The 26,386-nt window shown below is 41.1% G+C and overlaps 1 protein-coding gene across 1 annotated transcript in view; it reads right to left on the bottom strand.

Annotated features, from left to right (window-relative positions):
• Positions 1-677: 677 nt before the first annotated feature.
• VWA8 (von Willebrand factor A domain containing 8) overlaps positions 678-26,386 on the bottom strand; it is a 374,773-nt gene continuing 349,064 nt past the window's right edge. Inside the window, exons 45-49 of the mRNA XM_047074862.1 lie at positions 21,566-21,691; positions 19,713-19,871; positions 5,684-5,782; positions 4,494-4,732; positions 678-2,129 (exon numbers count right to left, since the gene is read on the bottom strand). Coding sequence (XP_046930818.1) covers positions 2,021-2,129; positions 4,494-4,732; positions 5,684-5,782; positions 19,713-19,871; positions 21,566-21,691 — 732 coding nt within the window. The 3' untranslated portion in view covers positions 678-2,020. The remainder of the gene's footprint in view (positions 2,130-4,493; positions 4,733-5,683; positions 5,783-19,712; positions 19,872-21,565; positions 21,692-26,386) is intronic.

Below are 26,386 nucleotides of genomic sequence, written 5' to 3'. Positions count from 1 at the left end.
GGTTAAGCTGCCACTTGAACGGGCACTTCCTCAGTTTGCTGCTGAGCCCAGGAAGGGCTGGTTAGAGATGTCCCTCCAGCAGTGTCTTGTGTCCTTGCTCCCCACATCCTCCTCTGAGTGCCCGGATGTGTGCAGGTAGCTTCTGAGTCCCAGGGAGAGGCAGACAGCTCTGTGAACTGTGGTCAGGTTGCAAGAAGAGAAAGGAGTCAAGGTAACGAGCTCGAGTACATCACGAGGGAGGCCAGCACAGCCCAGCTCCGCCCCTGCCTGCCCATGACTGAGGCCCGTTTTCTTGAACTTCCCTACACCTCAGTTTCCTTATTTATCAAGGAGGATGTTAAAAGTATGAATAGTCAGTAGTCCGGTATTGGGAAGTGACTTACTTTCCTCATCTGTAACATGAGATAAAAAAAAGAAAAAAAATGCTTCTATTTTACATGCATCTTTGTGAGGATTGAATGGAATCATACATGAAATCGTTTAGCATACATACCTGGTATGTGGTAATAATCAGTAAGTGCTACCGGCTGCTGTTGTTGTTATTATTACTGTTATTAATGCAATTACATTTTTAAAGGTACTCGTTGGATTGAAACTGCATGGCTGAATGATTCAGTACACAGAGCAAGTATCTGGCCAGAAAAATAAGAGAAGCTATGCAAACTCATTGGGCAGGATTGCACTGGAAATCTAATTACTTTTATTTCTTTGACAACTGATAGGGAATCGAGGGTGGTGGAACAAATGGGTGATACCTTTTCTTCTCTACAATTGATTAAAAAGAAACGGATCTGTATAATTCCATTACATATGGGTAAACAGGGTAACCTCATTAACAAGACTAGTTTTTCCAACTCATGACAAGAAAGCACGCACACACTGGTGCCCCCTGCAATTTTGACTTTGCATCTCTAGCTTCTTAGGTGCTTGCACAGACCCTGACTTTGGCTGTGGCATTTGATTTTAAACAAAGGGACAATGAGCCTGTTGGTAAATAAAGGTCAGCCCAAGAGTAGGTGGGAATGAGGTGCACTTTGAAAGAAAAGAGAAGGAGTCTTGACAAAAAAAAAAGCATATATATATATATATATATATACACACACACACACACACACACACACACACACACAGCTAAAGAGATCTCCAGTTACCATTCAATTCAAACATACCGCCTTGTTTTTACTTTGCTTTAAGTAAAAGCATAAGTGTTTGTTGTTTTGAACATTACATTTTGGACACCAAAATACGTGAGACTTGTGAGAAGTACTGGAAGAACAAGAGGAAACAGGAAGTTCAAGGCAAGACATCCTTTATCCTTCCATGCTGGCAGCATGGAAAATGGGAGGTTTGCTCTTTATTATTTAAAGAGTCTTTAAAAAGTCAAGTGGGAAAGATAGCAATGCAGGGATCTTTTGATTCCTTTTGGCTTTCGCCAAGAGAATGGAATTATTGAAAAAAACCTAACTGTTTATAAAATATGTCTGTTAGAAAGCTTTCCAGTGAGTTACATACTATAAAATCATTGTCTTCTGGGCAACCAAGAGTGGAGAAGAAAATACACATAATTACTGGATAGGAGCAGGTTGGGTGGGTTTGCACAGACTTGTAACTCAACGTCGGAATACAGCAACTAAAGCTTAGTTTGATGGGGTCGCTTCTGTTACCTCAGGTGACCAGACGTTAAGCCAAAAGCAAGGAATTCTCTTTCCTTCAGGTTTCTAGATATAAACCAAGCACCACAGTTCTCAAACCACTTTCCTTTAACCCTGACCTTTTATAAAATGCAGGTCAACTCACTTCCCTGTGAACCCATCAACAGTTGTCGGTTTCCATGCACAAACCTCCCTCTGGCTGCTTTCCTGAATTCGGATTGCTGAGCAAGCGCAGGAGGACCCAGGAATGCCAGAATTATCCAGTCATTGCACAGGTTCCCTTTATAGATGTCTTCTTTTCTTCAGAGTACTCTTTATCCCTATCTTATTTCAAATCCCGGGGTCACCAGGGTGACGAAGGGCACGTCTTAAACAGTGGACAACATGGTGGAGGTGAAGATCTGTTGTAAAATCTGAGGGATGTCCTTGGTAGCCATGGCAACGAAAGACCGGCCAGCTGGTAAAGTTCTCTGAAGCCTGCCAGGATGGAAGGGGAGAGAAAATTACCATTGCAAATCGAGGCTCCCCTTCCACCTCCTGCGCCCACAAACCACAGTGTCCCGATGGTTTCTTAGGAAAAGAAGTTTTTACTTTCTAATACCTTGCCCCTGCCGGCAATTGAACTGGCTGTCACTGGGCAGTGAAAGGCTTGGAAAAGCAACAAAACAGAGCGAGGCACACTGAAAGCAGTGAACCCAGAGAAAGGTCTTTTCGGTGAGAAAATCAGTTAATTTGAAAAGAAGAAATTTCCTTCCTTTTATTACTGTCACTTTCTAGTATTCCCTTGGTAGAACAGAACGCTAGGGAAGCATTTGAGATTGGCTCACCTAGGTCCAGCAAATCCATACGCTGTACTTCTAAGTGTTTTTCCTGCCTTAGAAAACAGGCCCCGAAAAATGCTGCCTGGCCAAACCCCGGGTGGTTCTTTCTTTCTTTCCCTGCTCTCTCGTTCTTTTTTGCCTCACATTATACAGCATGAAGTACACTCTGACTTATGCAATTGCAGCTTTGATGACACCAAGGTTATACAGGCTAATGATAATTTTTTTAAATGGCAATTTATCATCTGGAACAAAGGGCCATTTTTTGAAAGCAATGAAAGGACAAGACACAGTTCTATCCAAAAGAACGCCTTCTTTCACTGTGCCAACAAAGTTTGGTTTTGGAATGACATTTAATAAAAGTCAACCATCCTGTGTAGTATCATACATTTGGCATGCCTGGTAGACCAGCTAATTCTGCAACGTATCTTTTGCCAGTGGATGTTGGACCATTTCCCTAGGAAACCACAAGGGTATTATTGTACTTTCTTAAGTATTCAAACAGGATCTGTTCACTAGAAAGACAAAATAGCTATTTCAGCTCAACCAGTATTTGTTGAACTTGCCGTCTGCTAAATACTGGGCTGGTCCTGAAGGAAATCTGGGTAGAAAAGGCACGGTTTGCATTCGAGGACATGGAAGTTCTAGAAGAGGCTAATGCATAAAACTGGGAAGAATGCAAAGTCAGTTGTAATAAAGTGACTGTAATTACATGATATTCAGGCTGTTCTTTCTTTCTTTTTTTTTTTTTTTAAATTTTTTTTTTCAACGTTTATTTATTTTTGGGACAGAGAGAGACAGAGCATGAACGGGGGAGGGGCAGAGAGAGAGGGAGACACAGAATCGGAAACAGGCTCCAGGCTCTGAGCCATCAGCCCAGAGCCCGACGCGGGGCTCGAACTCCCGGACCGCGAGATCGTGACCTGGCTGAAGTCGGACGCTTAACCGACTGCGCCACCCAGGCTCCCCATAGGCTGTTCTTAACCTCACTTTGTGATCCTGCAGCAAGGCGAAGGGAATAGGAAAAGATGCCAGCTCTTTGGACACTAAAGCATTTCGTAGTCTATACAGGACTCTATACTTCAGAGTATGACAGGTAAGAGACAGGAATAATAAAAAGGTATGCATTCTAGGCAGGAAATTTATTTTTGGGGGTGGGGAAAATATACTTTCATTTGTGTTTTCTGCCTCATACAAATATTTCAAGCAAAGAAAAATCAGAAGTTCTTTCTGTTTATAATTCAAAAGAATAAACATTAGTATATTTGAGAAATGAAAGTGTTTCCAGATCTCTCCTTTTAGCTCATCCACAATGGTATTTGTTATCTGACCACACCTTCTCTACTAAATATTTAGCATGTTCAGTGTAGAATTTTACCACATATACTCTCTTACATTGTCTCCAAGTGCTTTACCTGCTTGTCCCCCCAGTAAAAAGGGATATACACATATACAAAGGGAGATATTTAAGAAGTGATATTTATCTACAATCTATGTATCTATATCCATGTATGTCTGTCCATGTATATTTATGTATATGTCTCGCTATATGTATGTGTATGTGTGTGTGTGTGTATTTTATATATTATTTATATACAGGTTTTATAGACACACACATACATATACGCAATCTCTTATGCTGGGAAAATAGATGTTTGCTAACTTTGAATATGATTTGAACATGAACTGATTAGAACTGAGCTTGAGACCTTGATGTTAAGTGAAAATATATAAAATACTGTCTAATTTATTTGTGGACAAATCAATTTGTTAATTATCCTATTGTTGGTCTAAACACACAATGGAAAACCGTTAGTTTCAAATGATTACTGCTCATCCAAACATAAGCCGGAGCATTATATCCTTCCAACTGGACTATCAGCTCCATGACAGCAGCAATCCTACCGGCCATTCCTCCTTTTTCTCTTCCACCGCCCCTCCTGATGCCAATCCCGTGAAATGGCATGTGCCAGGTAGGTCCCTATACCTGTCCTTTGCTGTATCCCGAGGAGACCCTTACCTGGTTGCTTGATCACCTAAAGATCCAATGAAAATGGCAAAAGCATTTACTTGAGGGTTGCTTGTCAGGATTTGGGCAAACTTGGCAGGATGTATTCCATATCGTGACAGGTTTGCGTCACTTAAGACGATGACAAAGTACTCGTCAGCTTCTTCTTTGACAATTTCCTTGATGGCATGTTCTGTCCCCTCTAACGTGTGGTCCCCACTCATGCAGAATTGAGCATGGGCATGCATTGTCTGGAGGTAAGAGATGTCACACAAAAGCCACAGGTGAGAAACTTTTTAAGCCAACATAATGGTTTTTCTATTGACCATGAGAATGCACAAATACCAATTATTCCATGTGAATAAGAAATCTCTGAGCAAGTTCTATTTCATTTGCATCTCAGAGTGACAACAGTACATGTGATATTTGTATGCGGTTAAGACTTTTGTTAGAAACATGCAATGTTCCCAAACTCTCCCAGTTGGCACTTACTCCTCAAACTCAAGCTGCCATTTAAAGTGAGAAAATGTAAGAAAACATAAAACTTGGTATCACACATGCACGCTGTGGTAGGCAGAATTCCAAGGTGGCCCCCAAGATTCCTGCCCCTGGTAAACACAGCCTGCATAGTCCTTTCCCCTTAAATGTGGGCAAGACCTGTGAATGGATGTGACACAAGAGAAAAATGAGAAATGGGCTGAATTTCTAATAAAGTTGTAACACTAAACACTGTACTTACAACAATAGCAATGGAGGACATTTACTTTAACTTCATAAGGTGTGTGTGTTTCTATTGTAGATCTGAGTATGTGAAACTGAAGTTATCATTAGAAAATACTACGAAGTACATAAAACTGGGAGAGTACGCTGAAAGGGGTCATTCTTTTCCTTTTACTGAAATACTTAGGGACTGAGAAGAACTGTATAGGATATAGGAGGGGGACTCAGGCTGTGGAATCCTGACATAATATTGAGTACACTAAAAATATGTAGGGAACAGAGTTTAAAATTTGTAGTGTGGAGAAGAGGATTTTAGGCACCAGGAGTGTTTTCTCAGTTTAAGGCTTCAATGCTTGTAAAACAGAAAGTCTTTTTCTTTCCTGTATCTGTTGCTGCTTCAGTGAATCTTTCCAGTCATCAGAAGATACTTTACCTAATCTGGTGGAAGTTTTCACAATATAGAGGTGATTTAACGTATTTACCTTCAGAATTTCTAGTCTTTGCTTATTGTCCTTGGGGATTTTGTAAATTGGAACCAGACCAATGTTGTAACCATCTCCAGAGTGTCCAGCGATGTCATACTATAGATAAGAGAATCAGAGTTAGAAGCCTCTGCCCACTAGAGAATTGTCATCAGACCTTTTGGCCTCCAAGTCTTTGGTCTGCCACCATACACAATTGCTCCACAGATGGCCATGGAGAAGTCCAGAGAGATGGATGTGTGCTTATCAACAAAGGCAGACAAATTCCAGGCTCCTTCATTTCTGGCTCATCCTCATGTGATTTCTGCCCTAGCAGGAGGGAGAAAGTATGATGGGGGCTTCATGGGCTACCAAGACTTCCATTCTTAACCATCAGGGGAGATTTCAAAAAAAATCACACACATACACACACACTGTGGTAGGCAGAGTACCAAGGTGGCCCCCAAGATTCCTGCCCGTTGGCATACATGGCCTGCATAATCCTCTCCCCTTAAGTGTGAGCAGGACCTGTGAATAGGGTAGGATGTTTACTTGTGATTATGTTATGTGGCAAAGGGGATGTTGCAGATGTAAGGCCGCTAATCAGGTGACTCTGAGTTAATCAAAAGGGAGATTACCTGGGTGGGCCCAATTTAATCACATGAGCCCTAAAAAGCAGAGTTTTTCTGGATGGTAGTAGAAGGGGAAGACAGAGAGACTTGAAGTCTGGGGGGATGTGACATGTGGGAATTATCTGTGGCTGAGATGGAGGTGACTATGGGGTGAGGCCTTGAGAGTGGCATCTAGGAGGGACCCTGGCTGACAGCCAACATCAAAACAGGCACCTCAGTCCTATGACCACAAGGGACTGAATTCTGCCCAAATCCAAATGGGCTTGGAAGCAGAGCCTCTAGGTAAGAGTCCAGTCTGGCTCAGATCGCAATTTCAGCCTTATGAGACCCTAACCAGAGAACTCAGCTGAGCCTTCCTAGACCCCTAAACTATAGAACTAAGACCTAGTAAATGGGTATTGCTTTGAGAGGCTATGTATGCAGTAATTGGTTACACAGCAGTAGAAAACTAATACATAAACTTTTTTTTTTTAACACACAAAGTGAAATGTATTCACCATCGAAATTACAGTAAAGCACAAAAAAGAAAGTAAAAATTAGTCATAATCCCATATTCAAAGCTAACATCTCTCAAAGTTTTGTAGAAGTTCTGAGGCTTTTATTTCTTCTCACTACATGTGAAAAAGGTTGCACATTCACACACACACACATCTACATCAACATAACTTCTAACTGCAATGGATAACATTGTTTTATAATCTGCTTTTCTACTTTATTTATTTTTTTAATTTTATTTTTAATTTTTTAAAATTTACATCCAAATTAGTTAGCATATAGTGCAACAATGATTTCAGGAGTAGATTCCTTAGTGCCCCTTACCCATTTAGCCCATCCCCTCTCCCACAACCTTTCCAGTAACCCTCAGTTTGTTCTCCGTATTTATGAGTCTCTTCTGTTTTGTCCCCCTCCCTGTTTTCATATTAGTTTTGTTTCCCTTCCCTCATGTTCATCTGTTTTGTCTCTTAAAGTCCTCATATAGGTGAAGTCATATGATTTTTGTCTTTCTCTGACTAATTTCACTTAGCATAATACCCTCCAGTTCCATCCATGTAGTTGCAAATGGCAAGATTTCATTCTTTTTGATTGCCAAGTAATACTCCATTGTATATATATACCACATCTTCTTTATCCATTCATCTATCGATGGACATTTGGGCTCTTTCCATACTTTGGCTATTGTTGATAGTGCTGCTATAAACATGGGGGTGCATGTGTCCCTTCGAAACAGCACACCTGTATCTCTTGGATAAATGCCTAGTAGTGCAATTGCTGGGTCGTAGGGTAGTTCTATTTTTAGTTTTTTGAGGAATCTCCATACTGTTTTCCAGAGTGGAGAGCCCTACATGGGGCTCGAACTCATGGACCATGAGATCATGACCTGAGCTGAAGTTAGATGCTTAACCAACTGAGCCACCCAGGTGCCCCTCTGCTTTTCTACTTTAGTGTATGACATGTATTTTTAAAATTTAGGAACTACCTTTCTATTTCTCTATCTCACAATGCACATGAGAAAACTAGAGCTGAGTGTGGGGTGCAGCATTTGAATGGAATCTGGAAAGAAGTTTGGGACCTGAAGCAACCATAACTGGAGCAAGGTGGTTCTAACTGTTGGGGTTTGCTCCCCAATTCCCTTCTCCCCTTCCATGTCCCTCTAAGAATTTTTGTGATTCTGATGTGAAAGTTAGAATAGATGTTAGGGTATCTGGGCAATTGGGGCATCTGGAAAGAAAACTCTGAGTGTGGGCCTGGGGCAAAAGATTTTCAGGAATATTTGGAATACTACTGAGGGACAAAATGCTTTAGAATCACTGCTTTCTATTCACCAACTGCCCATCAATCAACAGCTATCTTTTGAGCACCAACCATGTGCAAAACATGACTCTAGGTATTGTAGGGGAATGCACTTATTTCTTTTCATGTCTATTTCTTTTTAACTGTTGAGCTCTTTGAGGCTGTATCTTATTCATCTTCAAATTTTAGTATCTGTGAGTGTGCCTGGTGTGTTTATGGCAAAAATGCAATCATGTTGGGGCAATAAGAAGCTTTCCTTTCCCATGTGGGCTACATTCTTTTGCAAATAAACTGCTTGGAAGCTGGAATGCATTTTCCCGCCTCCCCCCCCCCCCTGCGCCCCCCATAGCCACCATGTGATAAATGGTGGTTAGCCCAAGCTGGCTGACCAAAAAGCCCATACAGTAACCAAAACCATTGTATTTAAAATGAAAAGAAGTGGAAGAATTTCTGTTGAAATAATTTTTATGCAATGATAGGGAGCCAGGAGAGAAGCTGGGTTATTTGCAGAAGATCAGTTCCATTTTGGATGTGCTGAAATTATGCATCCAGGGAGGTATCAGAGTAGAAATGTATTTCATGGAGTCAGAGATGTGGCTGTCCCTGCCCAGGAGGGACACATGACTGCCAAGGGCAAATGCAGAGACAGAGAAGAGCAGAGGAACCCTTCACCTGAACTTTGAGGAGTATCCTCTTTGGTGGGTGGAAGAAGGACACAGAGCTGAGTGGGGAAGACAGGGGAGACAGCACTTGCCAAAGCAGGATAAGCGGATGGCCCTGGGGAATCTGTGTGCAGGGTCTCCGGAAGTGGTTGTGCAAGTGTGCTGAATCACACTAACGTCAGCCATCCCAGAGAATGGGGACTAGTGACCTCTGGGTCTCAGAATCAACAGACACCTTTGTGGGGACAAGGTTAGTGAAAAGTCTGTGGGATAAAAAGTGAAATGAAACAGCATCTAGAGGGGTGTTGGGGGGGAGGTGTCTGGGCATGTTACAGGTGGCAGAGAGGAGGCAGTCGGGAAGGAGATCTTGGTCAGAGTCAGAGTGTCTAGTCTGGAGAAGGAAGGAGGACACTCCTTTTTCTGAGACTGAAAACGAGCAGAAAGAATGGGAATGGACAGAGATAAGTGTGTAATTTGAAGAGACAAGTGTACAAATGAAGGCCAATGTAAGATGCCTAAATATTTAAAACCTGTAAATCAGGATATAAATTGTTAAATAAAATATATCTGTCCTCCTTTGATAAGTAAATACAGATTATAATGACCTGGACAGCCAGGAGTCCTTGAAGTTCTGTGCAAGAACAGAATGGTGTGGGCAGCACCGGCCCCTGGCTTGCTATAGTCAGCTCTGTCCCATTTCCATGAGGCACCTCACATACATATGTATGGACACCCAGCCATCATATTCCTTCCTACAGTTGCCCCTTGGCCATACCTCAGACCTGGGTGTTTACACCATTGGCCAGTCTGCCCTACGAAGATGGGCATAAGAAAGGGGACCACATAGGAAGCAGGCTTGGAGGGTCATCAGAGGTTTCTTGGGGAGCCCAGAAACTGGGAACATGATCCAGAAACTGGCTTTAACCGAGTATACCCCCTTGGCCCCATAGGCTCTTTACCTCATGGGAGGGACATGGTTAGGGGAGGACCAGAGTGAGATCTTGGGTGTGGTTTTCAGATTTTTTAATTTATGCAAAAGGCAATACAAAAGAATTGTAAGGGAAAATTACCAATACAATAAAAAGGCTTGATAATAAATGCTTTTTAAGAGGATGTAATAAATTCCATATGTGAAAAAAAAAATCTCCTTGGATAGTTTGTTATCCATCTAATGAAAAGGTAACAGAATTTGAACCCTAAAAGCTGTACAGCTCTTGCCAATGGCAACTAGTAAAGTACTGGCTTCAGTAGATGTCTAAGGTCACCCACGTGTTCAGTGCTGGGGCGGGTATGGAGAAAGCCTGTTGGATTCCTCCATGAAGCATGCTCGAGGCCCTGTCATGTCTCAGTTGACAATGGTCACGGCAGGAACTATTTTAAGCCAAGAATAAAGTTCTCCTGAGAAGGTGCCAGGCAGACTGCTTTCGTTACGGGGCTGGTGAACTAATCTGTTAAACAGGATCTTACACAGGAGGGGATAAGATCAGTTCCTTGAAACAGAAGTAGGTTTCTCCTTTTTGGCTGAGGCAAGAGGGCTATAAATGTATTAAGCTTTTTCCTTCCCTTTAACTGGAGATGTAAATTCTTACTAATCAGATGACCATGGATGAGACTATATGAATACGTCTTTGACCATATGGTCTGCTCACAGGGTTGACGTAACTGGTTACTGTGAGGAAAAAAGTTGATTATTACACAAATAGCAGTCAAATGAGCTCTTTCTCAAAAACAGATACTGGCTGATTAAAGGCTTCGGGAACATTTTAGTTACTATCCATCTATCATTCCCTGGACTGATTTACCTACCTACCTACCAACCACTTTATTTGTCCAGGAGAACAAAACATAATATACTTTTTCATACAAGTGAGAGAAAGGTAAGTTGCCGGTCTGCCTTTCTTCTCCCTCCCTTCTTCCCTTTCTTCCTTCTGTTTTCTCCTTTTCCTCCTTCCTTTCTTTATTTGTAGTAAGGAAAGTTCTATTTGCAGAACGATCTGCCTTTGTCTGTGCCTGGTTAGCATTGCAAAGGCTGAGAAGACACACCTAAGGGACAGGATGAGGCTTATAAAATGGTTTGCAGGCTCTGGTTTTCATTTTCCAGACAGGCTTGGGGATTATTCTGTGCCCAAAGTAAATAAAATGCTTGAGAGGAATCCAAAGCACATCCAAGTGTGGAACATTCCCTGGTGTTACTGTAGATCAGTGTAAGCTTCCATTAAAAACAATATTTCTATGTCATAATTATCTAGTATCTGCTATCCAAGGATCCCAACACGTTTTACAGGCAGAGATTTGCTAATCCTCAAAACGGGCTGGGCTAAAGGAAAAAAGGTACATAAACTCCTTCTTTTCCATTCTCTGATACTTAATCCTACTGTTCACCCAGTCTGGTTCGTTTCTGCTGTGACCACCGTCAAATCAGACTTGACAGGGTCTCAAGCATGCATCTGTGGAGGAATCACAAAGTCACTAAACAAGAGTCTCACTGTCATTACCAAACCACCTAACATTCAGATCATAACTTTTTTGAGCAGCTCAAAATTTTATGGTCACGAAAATGACCGCTTCTCACGGCCTCCCATAAGTCCTTGTGGGGTCTTGCATTGCAGCATAAACATAAATAATAAACCACAGTAGTAAGAAAAACTTTGACTAGAGAAGATCAATTTTAATACTTCTTTGCTTTGGAAACTTGTTTAAATGCCCCTTTGCTATATTTTCTTTTGAAAATCTCATTCACTTAGAGAAAGGTCTTACAAATGAAAACGAATGCTGAGTTTCAGTCTAAGACATAAAGATGTATTAGGAAATAAGAAGGCTGATTTGTGATAGTTAGGTTGTAAAGAAATGTCTGCTTAGAACAAAGAGCTATTGGTGGTTTTTTTTTTTTTTAACAAGTGAGATTTACGTTTAGATTTCTGTGGGGAAGGATAATCATCTGCTAGTTAGGAAAGGCTATGCTTTATTATGCATCCACATTATAACTAGGTATGAGACAATTGTCTGAGGCTATTTCTGAAGACTGATGATGTGTGAAATTTTAATCTCCTACAAATCCAAGTACACCATTCTAAGGTGGCACCACTGACAGTGGGCAGCAAAGGATTAGAAGATGAATATGTGATCAAAAGGGTCAAGGGAAGTGCCAACAGAACCCCTAAGGTGTTAGTGAACCGATAAGCTATAGTAGTAGCTAGCTAACCTTTCTTTGTATCTTAGAAGTCAACGTAAAAAGAATACTGTTCTGGGGCACCTAGGTGGCTCAGTTGGTGAAGTAGCCAACTCTTGACCTCGGCTCAGGTCATGATCCCATGGCTCGGTTCAAGAGTTCGAGCCCTGAGTTGTGCTCTGTGATGACCGTATGGAACCTGCTTAGGATTCTTTCTCTCCCCCTCTCTCTTGCTCTCTCTCAAAATACATAAACTTAACAAAAAAATAATGTTCTGAAGGTCAAGGATTCTAGGCTTAGCTCTGATATTAACAACCTCTTTGACCTAGCACAAGTCACTTAACTTTTGTAAATCTTGTTTCTATCTTGTAAATAATGCTGGTTTAAATGACCTCTAACATTATATGCTTAGAAGTCACTTAACCTCTCTGGCAAATAGGAATAATCTCTGTTTTATCTAACCTCACAGGGTCACTGAAAGTATAGGACAATACATTTAATGAGTATAATGTCAATGTTTGTACAGTTCTTCATGTCTCAACTCATCTTGATTCTCTTCACAAGCTTTGTGGTGGGAATTATTTACCTCTTTTTACAAATGAAGAAATTAATGCTTGGAGAGGTCAACAGCCTTTCCTAAGCTCAGAGATGTAGTGGAAGCCAAACCCAGGTGCTCTGATTCTGTAGAGAAATAATCATTCCCTATCCCCCTCCCCAGTCTCTTTGGCCAGTACTTCCATAGCAACAACTGGGTCAATTCTGAATTCTTGTTTCACTGTGAATGGATTCAGAGAACTCTGTACCCCTTTCTTGGGTCTTATCTCCATGTACCAAGAAGAGTTTATTCAAAGCCTAAGCCTGATAAGATAAATGGTTTCCATTTCTAAATGTGTGAAACATTCCTGAGGCATGGGGAAAAGGTTAATTACAGACACAGAACTAAGTTTTTGATAGAAGGAATCTTCCCAGCAGGTGCTAGTTTTGTGAATCATATCTTTTCACATCCTTCTGAGAATTAGCCCAGCCTTTCTGACCAAGATATCTTTGAGAAAAGTTATGCCTACTATACCTCACTTGGATGATGAAGTGCTAAGGGAAGGAAAAGATAGAGTCTTTTATGTAAATGGTACATTTGCTTCTGAATTACAGCATTGTAAAAATACGGACTGGGCAGAAGTAAAATGGTTGCAAAAAAACGGGGATAAAACATCAACTTCTTAAGAAAGGGCCCGGAAGTAGGAGTCAGAAGTCCTGTTTTTTTTGTTTTTTGTTTTTTTTTACAGTGTAGCTGTGTGCCCTTGAGCAAAGCAGGTTACCTCTCTGGATCCTGATTTTTCTCATCTGTAAAACAAAGAAGTTGGTGAAAATAATTGCCAAGACCATTCCTGCTCCTAAGGTTCTATGAAAAGTCAATGGTGAAACAGACTGGAAAAGTGTGCTTCACTTCTCATAGGAAAATCTGTGCCTTGCTTTCTCTTGTCAAAGGAATGAATCACCTAAATCTACCTGAGGATTGATGAAGTCTTTTCTAAAATGAAAGCTCTCTGGGGCGCCTGGGTGGCGCAGTCGGTTAAGCGTCCGACTTCAGCCAGGTCACGATCTCGCGGTCCGTGAGTTCGAGCCCCGCGTCGGGCTCTGGGCTGATGGCTCAGAGCCTGGAGCCTGCTTCCGATTCTGTGTCTCCCTCTCTCTCTGCGCCTCCCCCGTTCATGCTCTGTCTCTCTCTGTCCCAAAAATAAATAAACGTTGAAAAACAAAAGTTTAAAAAAAAAAAAAAAAAAGAAGAAAGCTCTCAGAGTCTACAAGAAATAACAATCCAGTACTGGCTCTAGTGAAGGTCTTTCTCCAATGGAAACACTGCACAAAAGCCCAGATTATGAAACATCACACAAAAGTAATATAAATGGAATTGTTTTGGTTTAATTGGAGATGGAAGGGGAAAGAGTAAAAAGTCCTGTCTGCTCGTCATCGAACCCCCAACACCCTTCAAGCATTCCTTGTTACACTGTTAGGAAACCATGGCCTTAAAATAGGAGTTGTTCTCCACCAAAAAAAAAAAAAAAAAAAAAAAAAAGAAAGACAAAATTGAGCACTACTTTTCAAAGTCCCATTTCTCAAAAACTAAATAAATCTGTCTCTTTTCTGGACTCGCCACTTGAGTGCTCAGTGGACAGACAGTCACCTAACTCTTGATGTTATGGAGTGCTTTGAAGAAAAAAAATAAAGGCATGAAGAGCTTTTGAAAAGGAGGTCTACTTTAGGGTTTTAGTAAAACATTCCCATGGGCTTGCAGAAATCACAAGGAACAAACAAGAAAGCATGAGATAAAGGAAAAAATGTTTCTTGACTGAAATAAAACGGTTCGCACAACAGTTACCATTCCACTTTTCACTCCCGTGTTTCAGTGCTCTGTGAACATTAAAAATTTTGCTGCTTATAAGACTAGAGGAGTTTATGATGATTATTAGCAAATAATGTCACTTTCATCTTAAGAGACCAGACTATATATGCTGTTTCTGAGAATAACTGAATTCTATCGGTAGACCAATTATGAGAAACTTTAAAAACTCCAGATGGCTTTGAAATGTGTCCTGCCACCGAATTACCTTTTCTTCTCAGTAATTCTTACTCAAGGGTCCCTGTGGTTTGGCATGGCTCATGCTAGGATGGAACAGAAAGTGGAGGCTGACTCCAAATGAGCCTCCTGGACCTGGCCTGTAATGACCCAGAGCCTGGGAGCTGAGCCCAAGCCAAACAAGATACAACACAGATGCCAAAAGAGAGGTTTCGGGGAAGAGTCCAGATCACTGGGCCAGGTCGGTGGCTTCTGAAGGTTTCAAAGCAAATATAGACTAGACACCTTTACAGAGGAGGGATCCAACTGCAAGAAGACCATGCTAGAAGCCATCTGGAACTGCGGAGCAGGAAGTCTCCGATCACATTGCCGAATTCCTAAAGATACCACATGCGATGCCATCCTGGGCTACGGAATATAAATTTTTCACTAGGAACTCCTAAAACTGTCATTTGTTCATGCATCATTTTATGTTTGCTGAGAAAATTACATACTTTCATTAGTTATTCCTAGTCCTTATGCGTCTCTCACAAATGGGAGAATGAAAGCACAGATAGAGTGAGTTGGACGTGACCAGATGGTGTACAGATACAGAACACAGTGAATGGAATGCTGCCATTTGATGTACACGCATCAAATATCTCTGAGAAGACACCACAAAAAAGTCCACACAGGAGGGGTAAGTGGGAGCTGAGAGGGGTCAGAGGTTTACATAGAGGGCTTCACTTTCGTTCCTTTTTGAACCTTCTACACATTTACCCCAACGTATTTAATTAAACGTTCTCACAGAATGTCAGGTGGCTCCACCCCACTTTTTTCATACACTCTACAAAGGAGGCTGGAGAGACCCCAGCAGAGACTGGGTGGCCAGTGGCCACTCTAAACTTAGACATGTTGGCAGGGGTGGTGAGAAGATTATACAAAGTTTCCAGTGCACCCAGTGTAGGGGAGAAGCTGTCGGGAGTTCTGGAAACATAAGGAATGTTGGGATAAGGTAAGTGGCACCATGAGGAAATAGCCAGATGAATCCAGAATAAAGGACGTTCTGCAGAACAACTGTTCTGAACTCTCAAGAGCAAGCATCAGGACAATGAAAGATGGTAGTGTAAAAAAAATTAAAAAAAAAAAAAAATAAAAAAAAAAAAAATAAAAAAAAAAAAAAAAAAAAAAGAAAGATGGTAGTGGCAGTGGATGTGACGTGGCCGCTCTGGGTGAAAAGAGGCTAACAAGACATTACAACCAAAAATGAAGTGTGGATTTTGGATCCTGGATTGCGGGGGGGAAAACCAATTAGAAAAGACACTGTGGTAAGCACTGAGTAATACATGGAGCTGTTGAATCATTATATTGTACACCTGGAACCAATATAACCCTGTATGTTAATTACTTCATTTAAAAAAAGACACCTTTGAGATAGTTGGGAAAAGTGAATTTGGACTGGAGACTAGAAGATATTATGAAATTACTGATAATATTTTTAGATGTGATAATGGTATTGAGGTTGTGCTAGAGAATGTCCTTACTGTTAGGAGAAGCATAATAAAATATTTAGAAGTAAAGCATTATGATTTATTTTTAAATGATTTAGAAGAAGGAAGACAGTATATATTTAGAGAGAAACATAAAGCAAACAAGGGAAAATATTAACATTTGGCGAATCTAAGTAGAGGCATATGGGTGTTCATTTTACTTCTCTTTCAACTTTTCTGTAGGTTTCAATTTTTTCAGAATAAAAAAGTTGGGATAAAAAGGGGAAATTTTAAAAACAAATCAAAATACCAAAAGGGAATAACAAACAGGAGAGGAGTCCTGTCTCCAACAGCCTTCTGACTTTGGGAAAAGTCCTTAATGTTCCTGGGTCTCAGTTTCCTGTCTGAGGACTGGGGAGACTGAGTAGTGACTTGTGAATTCTGAAGTCCGTGGACATGGTAATGAATTTGCAGGAGCAGGACTCCTATGCTCTCCCCGTCTCCTGTCCCTCCCCAGCCCTCGAGATACTCGCCCGAATGCCATTTTTCCTCACAGAGCTTGTTTTGTGAAATCTTGATGTCTTTTCTTGGAAAGATTTTAATGCAGTGGAGACTTTCTATGCTCTTAAAAAAGTTCTAAAGGAACTATAGTGAAGGTAGGGAGTATGTTTAGAAGTACAAGAAAATGCACAAAATCCATTTCATAAAAGTGCTATTAAGAATCTAATAGCATAGGGGCGCCTGGGTGGCTCAGTCAGTAGAGTGTCCGACTTAGGCTCAGGTCATGATCTCGTATTCATGGGTTCAAGCCCTGCATCAGGCTCTGTGCTGACAGCTCAGATCCTGGAGCCTGCTTCAGATTCTGTGTCTCCTTCTCTCTCTGCCCCTCCCCTGCTTGTGCTCTGTCTCTCAAAAAATAAAATAAAATATTAAAAAAATTAAGAATCTAATAGCATAAAAAAAATAAAGATACTTCAAACCTTGAATAAAGCTTATCGTATCTTGGTGTCTTGCTATAATTTCTTGCTCTAAATATTGACTGGATTTGTTAGTCATATATTACCATAGTTATCTTCTCAATATATCTGTGGTTTTACTAATAAAGACTGAGGAAATTATTTACACTATTGTGGGAATTCGAGACTATGAGCAAAATATGCGCTGAAGTGGGGTGTCTGGAGATGAGCATGCTTTCTATGTGCCTCTGTTACTGCACATCTCTCATTGAATGTTTATCAGAATTGGTACTTTTTATGTGTCTCCCTCACTAGGCATCCTCAAGGATGACAGGGAACTCTGTACCTAGCAGAGTACTATCCTCAATTTATGTTTGTAATTTTATTAAAATCCACTTATAATGGCCACAATTGGGTTATAACTGTCAATTAGAAACAAAACAAAACAACAGCTTGTGAAATGCTGATTTTCCTTGATATTGTTTCTTTTTGGTGTGACATGTCCAGTCTCATTAATGTTGTCCCAAATGCCAGCCTTTTAACAGTGAGAACTGGAGAAATACCAATCTCTCTGTGCACTCCGCTGTGTGAGATGAAATGAAATATTCAACACACTTCCTGATAGTCACATCATCCACCTGCAGGCTGTTGGAACAGTTCTCAGATTTCCGTATTAGCTTTGCCACCTTCTACCTTCTAATTCTTTACACAGTCCTGGGGAGCTGAGTCAACCAATTTCTTGGTTAGCTCCTAAAAATGTTCCTAAAAACTTAGAAGAAGTAGTCTCACCTATCAGAGCGGTTCTGTTCTCAAAGGCATAAAAATCCTCTAACTGGAAATTTTATTCTAGATCATATGAGTATGTATACCAATTTTAATAGTGATATGTTGGTTACCATCTATAATGGATCACAATTTCCATATAACTCAAAAGAAGCTAAGGAAAGCTGACCTTCAAGACTCACAAAAGAGGCAGATGGGCTGATCCAAATATTAGTAGAACCCAAGGGTTTCAAAACATTCAATGAGACTTATGCCGATGTGACGAATAGATGTTTAACCATCCGCTGGTCATCCATGGTCCAAGTGATTTAGGAATTATACTCAAACTCCTACTAGACAAGATCTAAAATATTTTAAAATAAATATTTCCCAGAGACCCATAAAACATAAAAAAACAAAAAATTAAAACGAAGACACACTTACATCTGAAGGGAGGGAGGGTCAGGGGAAGGAAAAGGCTGAATACTAGTGCACAAGCCACAGGACATAAAGCTGCCAGAGTGGTCTTTGATTTTTGGCTTTGACCTTTCTGGCAACGGAAACCAAGAGGGAATCTTGAACAGTTCCATGGTTTTCACTAATCACAACCCTGTTCTTCATTCTGGGAGGGAAACAAAGCTGCTCCCTACCGTGAAAGTCTACATCCTATTTGTATTTGTATCCTGAACTTGTACAGAGCCTGGCAACCCACACCACTCCCTGACCAAAGCCGCCTTTTCCTACCACTTAATTCTAAAAGGAATCTCTTACACAGAGCTTCATGCAAGGGACCCTGGGAGAGTTGGAGCTCAAAAACGGGCTTGGAGTAAACGCAATGATGGGTTACATTGATCTATTGCTTGCTGTGCATTCCGGCACAGATCTTTAAAGTAAAAAGATAATAGAGACCGTAATACACAGATAGTAATCCTCTACGTGGGATGTCAAGCTAAATAATGATCTACGATTGCCTATTTCTGAAGGACATGTTGGATCCTGAATATGATCTAGAATACCTATGGATAGACTGAGCACCCTCTATACATGTCTGCACATATACCATTTCTGCCCCCTGCACTTTTGATAATAATTACCCAGCACGTGACTGTGTTATTTGCTCTAGTAAAGGGCCAGAAGTGCAGGTGCTCCTGTGGCCAATTAAGAGTGGACCGATGGGCAACTTGGGCAGTCACATGGCTCTAGGGGATCCCCTTTCCACACTCAGGCCTCTGAAGGAGGGTGCAGCAAAATGGACACAGTTGGAACGGGCAACTGCATTTCTCCCAGGGTTGCTGTCTTCATTCCCAGTGGGGGGGTCATCTATTACTGTTTAATCTTCGCCCACATGGAAAGGGAAAGCAAGGCTGAGAATAGTGCTCTTTGAGGGTGTCCTCAACCCTTGGGAAGGCTGTCTGCTCGGTGATGGGGAAGAATGGGCTGTGGAGGAAACTGGGATGAGGATGGCGGTTCTAGAAATTTGTGGAAGAGATCTGTGGTATTTCTAAAAAAATTTTTTTTAACGCTTATTTATTTTTGAGACAGAGAGAGACAGAGCATGAACAGGGGAGGGGCAGAAAGAGAGGGAGACACAGAATCTGAAACAGGCTCCAGGCTCTGAGCAGTCAGCACAGAGCCCGACGCAGGGCTCAAACTCATAGACCGTGAGATCATGACCTGAGCCGAAGTCAGACGCTTAACCGACCGAGCCACCCAGGCACCCCGATCTGTGGTATTTCTAAATGCCTGCTTATTGCCCCTAACATTATGGCTAACATTACACACTGGCAAAGTGCAGTGCTTTCTTCTGATAATGGGTTCTTTGAATTCTGGTATTATTGTTTTCTGATGGTTAGGGCAGAGGAAACAAAAGGCTCTCTTCCTCCGTGCTGATAAGTGAGCTGATGAGGAGATGAAGATTTTTGTTCACTCCGGTGGAGCCTGCATCCCCCTTTCCACCACCGTGCCCTAACCCGGAGTGACCCGTGGGCATAAGTGGTCAGTGGCACCCCTCATCATCCTCAGTTCATGCCATACCTTGAACTTCTCTTCGTAGTTCTCGAAGGCTTCCATGACCATACACACGGCCTCCATTGAACGCTCCAGCCGGCCATCCACCCCGTTAAAGCGGTACATACTGCCAGACACATCCACCACCAGGCGCAGGCGCTTGGGTTTCTGTTGGGGGCTGCCCAGCTGAGGGAGGAACAACAGAAAACCTCGTGAACCAGGAAACCACCCCTGGTTGGAGTTCTGAGGGTCCCACACCGGCCCCGGCGTGCCGGCCATGAGGCAGGCAGATCAGCTGGAGGCTGGGTGTGGCTCGAGGCTGTGCTGGCAGGTGGAAAGGACTGTATTTCAGTAGATGGAATTTCACATTTGTGCTGGGGCCATATGGGAGAGATTTTCCTTTAGAATATGGGCCTTCCAAGGCCTAACCTAGTGTAGTAAAACTGCCTTGCTGAGGCTGTTATTCTTAAAAATAATAATCTGGAAAGATATACAAACCCCAACATGTCATTTTCATGTCATGCCTCGGAGTCAGTTACACTAGCAAGATTGAGTTGTTTTGGAAGGCCACGTTGATTCTGCTAGTGCCTTTTATGTAGTGTCCTGCAAATCATTTTCCACATAGCCTGTGAGAAATGTTAGATTCCTAAAACAAGGTTCTGTGAGAGGGCGTCTGGCAAAGAACAGAGGGAATAGATTTCATCAGTGTCTTTTGTCATTACAAGCTTTCAGTTTCTGCTTCCTTCCAGTCGCTGCATTTCTACTTCTCTTTCCTTTTCTTGGCAGTTAAAGCATGTAAGTGGCATCTAACTGCTATTTAGCAACAACTGTCAATTAAAACATAAAGCTCCTTTAAGTTTCAGTTTGATTGTGGACTCATGCCTGCCAATTTGCAGAATTAAAAACAAAAGTACGTTTGTCGGTTTTACTTATAGGAAAAAAGGAAGAAGAAAAGTTCCAGATTATTCTGTTGTTATATGCTTGCTGTCAGGTATGAAGGCTAATGAGCAGAATTAGTAATTTCAAAAAGATTGTGTGGGTATTGGAGTGCAGTGATTTCAGACAGAATTCAGTATATTTCTTAAAAACTTGTGTCTGCCTAAATTAAGAACAGAGCCACATATGATTCCATGACCACTCACAACTCAAATATATCTAAACACATTTGTTGACCGCAATGAGTCAGTATAGAAAGTAGTTGTTGACTCATGCCAATGACACAGAAGTGAGTACTGCCCAAATTACCAAAAGATCCTCTCTGAATAAACATTTAAATGGAGTGACTGCTTTTCCCCACCAGTCACTGCACCCCCAGCTCTCAGTGGCTACTCAGCAATTTTGGTTATTCAGGAATACAGGAAGTCACAGGGCCCTCCAAGAGACTCAGTATTTCAACTGCTGCCATTTTTTTTTTTTTTTTTGCCACGGGACTGCAAATACTTTAATATTATGGCTGTCTAAAGCTTTACATGCTACAATTGGAATTATTTAAGAGAGAATTTCTTATTTTCTAAAATTTTCTTCAGTTTTGGGATGGGCACAGATCTTTGAAGTAACAGGATAGCAGAAAACCACCAAGAGTGTTCCAGGGCTTTTACTCGCACAGTCCTCCAGGATTCATGGACACTGAGTGTCTTCAGTTTCCCCTCCCCCCAGAGGCACCCTGCTCTGTGTCCTGGGAGCTGATCTGCAGGGACAAGCATTAGCCTCTTGCTCAGCTGCAAGCTTCTGGTGGATTCTGCTGGTGGGAGGCCCTGGCAGGAGACCAGGTTGCCATATTCAGGGTTTATGGTGTTTTGATAAAGATGGCAATTCTGGGAAGCATTTGTCTGTAAAGAAGACTGAACTTTACCTGAGACTACTAGTTCACCATTACTTACTTGTGGTTCCAGCTCACCCCGGCGTTTGTAGATGGCTTTTTCTCCAGTGAGCCCATCGATGATCTTGGCATCATCTAGTTCCCCTGTAGCTTGGTGTCTTAGCCACTGTCTTTCTTTACCTTTAGCCTACAACGACATGCACACACACAACTCCTTATTTTAATTACTTCTGCAGGGTATGTGACACATTTTCTGCATGATAAACAGGAAACACACACAGGATCTTTTTAAATAAGTGATGGTTCTGCATGAACACAGTTTCACAAATGGACTGGTCTCCGCTCTGCTGACAAAGAATGCCCTCTGTGTAGATTTTGTCAATTTTAATTGTTTTAACACATGGAATGATAAAATGAACTCAACGCACATACGAATGGGAAAGCAGTATGCAAATGGGCCCCTGGAGAGATGTGCAAAATCCAGAAACGTAGTAGTGGCGATGCATTTCTTAAGCATTTTCTGTCACGGTACACCTAGCAGATTTCTTAGGTAACAAAATAATCAGCTTGAACTTGTTAACAATGACTGCAAGCGCAGAGAAAATGTGATCTTCAGAACTCTTCCTTTTAGAAGAGAAGTTGATACTTGAGCTCTCTGTGACTTAGCGTGCAAGTGGAAACAGCTGAAAACAATAGTTCATGAACATGTTGTGTCCTCCATGTCTCCCTGATCAGAAATCTTCTGAATTGCTTTCCCAAAGGTATTTCCACATAATACTTTCCCACAATAACTTATAACTATGCCAGGTGGACCGAGAAGGTAGTTAAACAATAAAGAATGACAATATCCCAATCAAGACATAGATAGGTTTATTACAGCCAAGGACTCTATTTACATTAAGAAGTGGGAAGAATACCAAAAAAAAAAAAAAAACAAAAAAACAAAAAAACAAAAAAACAAAAAAACAAAAAAATCGAACTACCCTATGACCCAGCAATTGCACTACTAGGTATTTATCTAAGGGATATAGGTGTGCTGTTTAGAAGGGGCACATGCACCCCAATGTTTATAGCAATGCTATCGACAATAGCCAAAGTATGGAAGGAGCCCAAATGTCCATCGACAGATGAATAGATAAAGAAGATGTGGTGTGTGTGTGTGTGTGTGTGTGTGTGTGTGTGTACACACACATAAACACAATGGAGTATTACTCAGCAATCAAAAAGAATGAAATCTTGTCATTTGCAACTATGTGGATGGAACTAGAGGGTAATATGCTAAGTGAAATTAGTGAGAGAAAGACAAATATCATATGACTTCACTCATGAGGACTTTAAGATACAAAATAGATGAACATAAGGGAAGAAAAAAATAATACAAAAGCAGGGAGGGGGACAAAACAGAAGAGACTCATAAATATGGAGAACAAACAGGGTTACTGGAGGGGCTGTGGCAGGGGGAATGGGCTAAATGGGTAAGGGGCATTAAGGAATCTACTCCTAAAATCCTTTTTGCACTATATGCTAACTAACTTGGGTGTAAATTAAAAAATAAGTAAATGAAAAAAAAAGAAGTGGGAAGAATATCTGAAGTATTTTTATGTGTGCAAATGAGAGTAGTAGTAGTTAAGATCATGTGCTCTGGAGTCAGATAGCCTGGTTCCGATCCTCCCTTCCCCATGCTCAGATATCTGACCTCAAGCAAGTTACTTAGCCTGTCTGCATGTCAGTGTCCTCAGCTCTAAAATAAAGATAACACTAGTTCCTACTTTGAGTGATTGTGAAGAGTAAATGAGATACTACATGGAATTGGTTGAGAAAGAGCCTGGCAATCTATGTCAGCTGTTATCATCATCATCATTGCCATTATCATCAAGTGAGACACGTTAGGGACAACTAAGTGCACGTTAACTTAAGCATACTTCCATCACTCTTTCATTGGGAGTGCCTGTATGACAGTACTGTCATTGAAAATACAAAGCCAAGGTTTAGGCAGGCTTCTTTAGGCATAGACCAACCACTACACAAAGAAGCTCCACACAGTTTTACTCTAGGCAGGGCTATATAATATTAATTTCTTGTTCCTGATACCCTTGCTGCAAACAAGGGCAAAATTCCCTCATTTGAATACAAATATATTAATGTGAATGTGAAACAAAGAGAGAGAAAGTCCTAAGCAGCATAAAGTCACCACCATTCGGTGGGCAGTTAATTCCAGGAATTATCTTACATGTGCTCCTCGGGACTATGTTTTTTTTCTAATGTGTGTTCTTGGTGAGAACCCCATGATCTTATAGGAAAATGGGATTCCTTGGAGTATAGTTCAACGTGCTCATGCAACTCTGTGAGATACACAGCTATAGGTGGTAGGAGGAAGGGGTGAATGGAGTCTTCTAGAATCCTTTCCCACTGGGCTATGAATCAGACAGACAAGTTTGACCACACAGTGCTATCCTTCTTAGGCTCCCTCCCCTGCAACAGTGATTGGGACCTGGCTTCTATTTTCCCTTCCCCATCATTCCTGATGTCTGGAGTAGGATCATTCCTCAGGTTTCCAGGATACTTCACGCTGGGAAATGCGTTTGGGGGTGAGCACTGAGCTACCTTTCAATTCTGAGATTCTATGATTCTTGGAGATACCACACTGCAGAGCACTGGCTTCTAATGCCTTTCATAGATGAGGACAGACTTTCACAGACCAGTCTAGACTGGGGAAATAAGCACTGCAAAAAATACTAGAGAATGCGGGAGCAATACTTAGCTGTCATCAAAGTGACATGGAGGTTGTATTCTAGAGCTGGGTTAAGAGGAATATGGGATTACAACAGAAACAAGATTATGTGGCATGTAATGTAACAGCTGTGCCACTGTTATCATTAGTCTTGGTTTTCAAACTTTCATCAATACATTGACAAGGCAATGACACTGAAGAAGTTCAAGGGAACCTGTTACATTTCCAGTGATATGTAACTCAATTAAGTACAATATAGAACTCTCAACTTAACCAAATAGCATATCAAATATACCAAATATCACAGTATCACAGTTTTTGATAAGGCTAAAAGTTACATGTCAACCCTAAAGGAATCAAAGAGGTTCAGATAATGAGCATAGGTTATTAAAAAAGTAAAAAAAAAAAAAATTGTGTCACTTCTTAGCTCATCGTTGTTTTACTTTCTTCATTCTTATCACTGTTTACAAATGTATTATTATCTCTTTATCTCTATTAGCTCTCTGCTCCATTAGAAAGTAAGGTGTATGGGATAAGAGCCCTTATGTAACTGCAGCATCTAGAGCAGTGCTTGCTTGATACACACTTGGTGTTCAATAAAAATTTACTGACAGAAAGTTACCACTAAGAAATGTTAAGTGATAAGCATATGATAGAAAAGCATGTCTATACAGTATTATCTCAATTGTGTACGCATGTACATTATATGCATGCAAAGAAAAATATGCAGGAGAAAACAAAACATTAATAGTCATGGTTATTTTGGGGTTATGCAGTTATGGATGATAACTGTTTTCTTTAATTTCTTTTATTTTTTTAATGTTTATTTATTTATGAGAGAGAGAAAGAGAGAGAGAGAGAGAGGCAGAATGTGAGCAGGGGAGGGGCAGAGAGAGAGGGAGACAGAGAATCTGAAGCAGGCTCCAGGCTCCGAGCTGTCAGCACAGAGTGTGATGTGGGGCTGGAACTCACGGACTGTGAGATCATGACCTGAGCTGAAGTCGGACGCTAAACCTACTGAGCCACCCAGGCGCCCCTTTTAATTTCTATATTTTCTGATTTTCATATAATGAACTCATGAGTTTTATAATCTGAAATAAGCAAAAATGAGTTCTTTTTTTCTCAAAAGTTTTAAAACAATTCCTTTATATTTTAATGAAATATTATCTTTGAGACCAGTTTGCAAGTTATGGAAAGCAAGGCTTCTCAAACTTTAATTAATGTGCATGCAAATAACTTACAGATCTTGACCAAATGCAATTAAAATTTTTTAAAAAATGTTTTATTTAATTTTAGAGAGAGAGACAGACAGAGAGAGAGACAGAGAGAGGGGGAGACACAGAATCTGAAGCAGGCTCCAGGCTCTGAGCTGTCCATGCAGAGCCTGACATGGGGCTTGAACTCATGGACTGTGGGATCATGACCTGAGCTGAAGTCGGATGCTTAACTGACTGAGCCACCCAGGAGCCCCACAAAATGCAATTTTTGATTCAGTAGGTTTTGTTAAATAACTGGTCCAACATCAGTGCAGAATTTTTTTGCTAATAATTAATAAAAATGATAAAAAGGGGTCCATTTTAGGAGATCTATTAATGCCCTTGGTAGGGAGGCTACAGAATTATAAAATGCTTACTTTTCTCTTAGAATATTATGTTTGTCTGCTGTGTCTGGATTCAGCATCATGTAAGAACCTAGGGATTTTAGGTCTTAATTTTCTTATGCCGATGTTGCTTCTTTCCCTATATATGATTATCATCCTGTAATGTGCTCTCTAGCTTGAAGACTATTTCCATTATGTGTGCCAATGGAAGGAAAAAAAACTTAGTAAAATTTGGGGTGAGAGTGAGGGAAGGAATATGCTTTTTCCAATTAATATGCTATCCCTTTCTTCTTTTTGGGGGTCAGCTTTTATTTTTTTTAAGTTTATTTATTTTGAGAGAGACAGAGAGAGAGAGAGAGAGAGAGAGAGAGAGAGAGAAGGGCCAGAGAGAGGGAGACAGATAAGAGAATCCCAAGCAGGCTCTGCACTGTCGGCAGGGAGCCCAATGCAGGGTTTGGACTCACAAATCACGAGATCATGACCTGAGCTGAAATCAAGAGTCAGTCGCTTAACTAACTGAGCTACCCAGGTGTCCTGGGGTCAGCTTTTAA

The sequence above is a fragment of the Lynx rufus genome, unplaced genomic scaffold (genome assembly GCF_022079265.1).
Source record: "Lynx rufus isolate CCGP_SWC_20201006 ecotype Redwood Valley unplaced genomic scaffold, mLynRuf1.p SCAF_1, whole genome shotgun sequence".
Taxonomy (NCBI): Eukaryota; Metazoa; Chordata; class Mammalia; order Carnivora; family Felidae; genus Lynx; species Lynx rufus.
Note: the sequence above shows the minus strand (reverse complement) of the source record. Positions and strands in the feature narration are given on the sequence as shown.